Here is a 4,892-nt window from a genome sequence, read left to right on the forward strand (position 1 = left end):
GACTCTAGTAATAACTTGACAAGTAAAATAGTTACCCATTTTCTATTTTCAATTTAAAAAAAAATTAATTTCGGTGCCTAAAACTTACTTTTCAATTACTATGGTTAAAAGAAATGTGTGTTACCGCACTAATCGAGTATTATGCACGCACTAGTCGAATATTGGTTATAAAAAATTTAAGCGCACTAAACGAAAACGCATAAATCAAGGGATACCTGTATTTGATTTGATGATTTTAGTTAAATGATAATAATTTATTTAACGGTCCCTTTAACGAAAAGGCTTACTTTGGCTGTTTGAAGTAACAGTCAGTATATTCTGTAATATTTATTTTAAAGTTTAACATGGCTTTAGGCTTAGGAATTTGCGCAGATGTGAAATATTAATTTATTATTTGTTCTTAAAGTTAGTTTAACTTTTGCAACAAAAAGTTGATTTATCATATATGGTAAACCCTTCTTTTATGTTAATTTTCTTGGACATTAAACTTGGAAGAATATTAACTCTGAATAAGCTTCTCGAAAGTTCATGTACTGTACTAGTCTATACTATAGTTTATAGTATAGTGTTACTGTACTGACTTATCTATCTAAGCTAATCCGCAGATCACATTATATTAATATTATTACGATCAATACAAAGTATCAATGAAATAATTAAGCATCTGAAATAAATATATTCCTAAACTTACTAAGCCTAATACTAAGTAATGGTGTTTGGTAAATAAATTTCTAACTTGTTAATGTCAGTTGTACATCACTGCACATCATAAACCATCGAAGCAGTATATATTAAATCATACTTATAGTAATACTAATAGTAGTAAAGCTAAAGAAGTAATTGTATATATGACTCAAAACCCCATAGATAAAGCAGTAATTATATCTATATAAAAATCAACAGTTAAGCTTCACCTAGAATATTGTGTGCAGTTTTGTTTCCTTATCTAACTTAGTAATTATAATAATAAGAATGGTTATTGGCTTATGGAAAAGATTCAGTTTCAGAAAAGGGCAACTAGTACTAGTGAGTACTGCTACCAAGAGTAGGAATAAGGCTACCGTGTTTTATTTTTGTAAGGTCAAACTAGGACATGGAAAATCCTGATTATTACTATCAATTTAAAAAAAATGTAATGGGAAATGATATTTATTTCTGAATCCAACATAGCACAAGAAGTGTCTCTTAAATAATACAGCATATAAATTATAATAAAATGCACTAAATATGTGCACACAGAAGTACAAATATGTAGGTGCATCTTGACCTTGACCATAAATAGTAAGCAAGAAACAATGTACCTGATATCTTGGAAAGGGGGGAGTTATAAATTAAAAAAAAAACAATTATTGTCAATGCTTTGGTACACTGGGAGTGCCAATCTGTAGTTAGTTCTGTCCTTAACAAACCAGGATGTTTGGTAGCTTGAGCTAAGATGATTCTGGGAGTGTTAGAGTTATCTTATAAAGATAGATTAAGAAATTTAGAAAGCTTTTTAGCACAATTAACCCAAGAATACAACACTCCATTCCATCTGAAGTAAGAATCTCACTTTGCACTACATTAAGTACAGATTTAAGAATATAAAAGTGTCACAAGCTATCCTCTAAAGCTTTTCTCAAAGCACATAGTTGAAGGATCATCTCAGTACATCATCATATTGGATGAAGCAGATACATGTGTGTAAATAGCTTATAAAAGTCTGGGCTATTTCTTATCATCATACCATTTCAAATATAGCATAAAACATGTCACAAAAACTTACCCAAGGGATATATGTTGATCATAGATTACAGCTTTAATGATAAGTTGCGCATCTAGGGAGTTAAGAAAATTCTAAGGTAAACTCTGCATATTCTAATGCTAACATACTGACAACCACATGCTATAGAGGAATACCACACTTGTAAAGATTGAATATCAGTAAAGTACATAATACATAATATTTGCATTCAGCCAGCCACACATCTAAGTGACCATGCCAGTACCTCTGCAATATGCAGTTATAACAGGAAGTTCACACTATATATTTACAAAAATCTCTTGGGAGTCATAGGCCATTTTATTCCTTAAATGGGCCATTAAAAATCATAGTTGCTGCATGGTTGATAAACTGAGTAAAGCAGAAGGAAACTATAACCTTATTAGTGGAAGAAAGAGCTGTAAAATCTAAGTACCCATCTTTGTGCTGTTACTGTAAAGCGTATAAACAAGCCTCTGTTGTAGGTCTAGTAGCTGATCGCCATCTTTTTGACATTTTCTTTGGAGTTCATATTTCTCTAATTTTTGTTTTTATTCCATGTATTTATTATTAAAACTAAGATGTCTGTTTTTATTGGTAACAACACTTTTATTTTTCAGGATTTGTCAGCTTTCTCAAATGACAATTTTGATGCTAAAGAGTGGATCAATGCCACTTTTCGTTCACCTGAAGCCCAGAAAAATAAAGAGGTGTATTTACTTTTTATACTAATTGAATTGTACTTTAAATAACTTTTATTATTCCTTGATTATTATGGTCATTTGGAGAAGAAAAATATTTTGTGAGCATAAGATAAGGTTTTCATCTGTTACATATCAACTCATTTTTCTTATTTTTACCATAAACTGGTAGCATTCTTGAATAAACAGTCTATTGCAATGTCTGGTTTCTAAATACATTTTGCTTTGTAGACAAGTGTAGATTAAAGATTACAGTCTGTAAGAAAACTTTCATCTATTTTGTAACATTTTCACCTTTTTTTTTTTTTTTTTATTATGGCCTAACATTTTTTGTTTATTTAGCTTAAACCATATTATCGCATGTTGATGTAATGATCTGTGACTTTAAAACATTATTTTTTTAAACCTGTAATTTTTGTGCATTCTGTCAGAATTAGTTTCATTATTTTCTAATAAGTATCACCATACCTTATAAAATTTCAGTTTTCTTAATTTTATGGACAATAACATGGGTTGCATTAGTTTTCAGCCAAAAGAGACATATATGTTATAGAATGCTATCACTGTCTCATGGGTAAATCAGGGTTTTTGGCTGGATGCTAACAGTATCCACTCAGGTTTAAGGAGTTAAGGTCAAGCTTTTAGTAATAATGTCTGTAATGATCAACTATTTTACTGTAGATCATAAATTATAAAAGTAATTTTTTATAATTCATTCCATTCTAAGTTTTGAAATCAATCCCAATGTTGGGGTTGACTCTTTTAATTTTCACCATTTTCCCATCATTGTGATGTTGGTAGCTATGAACTTTGTGATTGTTTCTAAGACGTATTTTCAACTTTTAATCTTCATATGAATCTGTTAAAGGTATGCATTAAACTTTTAGTACAATTAATTAATAAGCTTGTTTCATTTCTTCTAGCAATATGCCACTAACTTAGTACTGAAGCTACAACTGATGATTCAGGTATGTATTTCATTTTGAGTTAGCAAAAGCTAGTTGCTATCTAAATATTCCAGTTTTCTGTACGTCTTGTATATCTAAGATATGTTTCAAATTCTTAAACTGGTCCTGGAATAAAAAACATTAATTTATATTGTTTTGTAATAATAAAAAAACCATTTAAATAGATTATTTTCAAAATTACTATAATCTAAAATATTAGAGGCATAATTTTTGTATTATTAGTGTAATAGTGATGCAGGTCAGTGAAAAAGGAAATGGAAAACACACAAACACTCTCTTTGTTAAAATTGTCAGTGGCTTTACTCAAAATATAATGCTTAAATTATATGTGGTTTAATTTTATGTAGATAAAGGAATTCTGTGTAAAAAGGAAAGCAACTAGTAAATGTAACTATTAGCCTGTGTGCTATAGTGCTATATTAGAAATATATTATTTTATTACAGTAGTGTTCCTAAATTATGTGATAGCAGAGGAGGTAACTGCTTTTATGTAATTAAAAATGGTATTAATTATTGGTTTAAAAGAGCACTGTAAAATGATTGGAAAATGAAAAAGATTTTTCACCATTAACGTAATTGTAAAAATGCTCAGGATAATTCTAACATACAGTTTCTACTGATTCTTACCACTTTTGATATGTGTTTATATATATCTATAACATGTAACTACTTCGCAGGGTGTGTATGGATCTTTACCAAAATTGGTATGGAGGTTCATTAGGCCCATGTGGTGGTACATACAAATTTTCAATTTTGTATTTTGTAGTTTTTATGCACATTTTTGCATTTTTTGCTACTACTTCACCCTCTTTAGAAGGATCTTAATTTGGTATGGAGGTTCATTTGGCCCATAAAGATATACAAACAATTTTTTAGTTTTGCAGTTTAAATGGGCATTTTTGCATTTTTTTACCACTGCTTCACACCCTGTTGATAGATCTTCACCAGATTTGGCATGAAGGTTTGTTAGGTCCAAGTGGAGATTCATGCAATCATTACAATCACATATATGGGAAGCAACTTTTCATGTCATAAAATAACCTTTAATTATTCATGAATTTACATAACTTCTGTGCATCTAATATATATATACACAGCGTGGTCACAAGTAAATAGACACCATCTTTTCAGAAAAAATGAAATTTTTCAGTCATATTCACATGAATGGATATATTTATAATTTAATTAATATCTAGTAGATCTTCCTTTCACTTTGTGGAGTTCGTTGATCCTTTGGGGCATCGTGAGAATCATCTTGTCAATTTTAGATTGTGGGATTTTCGGCCACTCTTGCTTCAAAACTTGGAGTAGATCGCTCTTCGAAGTTGGTTTTTTGGTTGTTTCTTGACTTGCCGGTCGAGTATGACCCAGAGGTTTTCGATGGGGTTCATGTCAGGAGATTGGCTAGGCCAGGGCAACTTCTGGATACCATTTTCTTCCTGCCACTTTTGGGTGTTTCTAGCAGTGTGACACGGTGCTGCA

General features: G+C 30.5%; 1 protein-coding gene across 1 annotated transcript in view; it reads left to right on the forward strand.

Moving 5' to 3' along the window:
- The first annotated feature begins 313 nt into the window (after positions 1-313).
- LOC106462002 (conserved oligomeric Golgi complex subunit 7-like) overlaps positions 314-4,892 on the forward strand; it is a 47,382-nt gene continuing 42,803 nt past the window's right edge. Inside the window, exons 1-3 of the mRNA XM_013921869.2 lie at positions 314-448; positions 2,362-2,451; positions 3,366-3,410. Coding sequence (XP_013777323.1) covers positions 446-448; positions 2,362-2,451; positions 3,366-3,410 — 138 coding nt within the window. The 5' untranslated portion in view covers positions 314-445. The remainder of the gene's footprint in view (positions 449-2,361; positions 2,452-3,365; positions 3,411-4,892) is intronic.

Source organism: Limulus polyphemus, unplaced genomic scaffold (assembly GCF_000517525.1).
Source record: "Limulus polyphemus unplaced genomic scaffold, Limulus_polyphemus-2.1.2 Scaffold1073, whole genome shotgun sequence".
In the NCBI taxonomy this organism is placed as follows: Eukaryota; Metazoa; Arthropoda; class Merostomata; order Xiphosura; family Limulidae; genus Limulus; species Limulus polyphemus.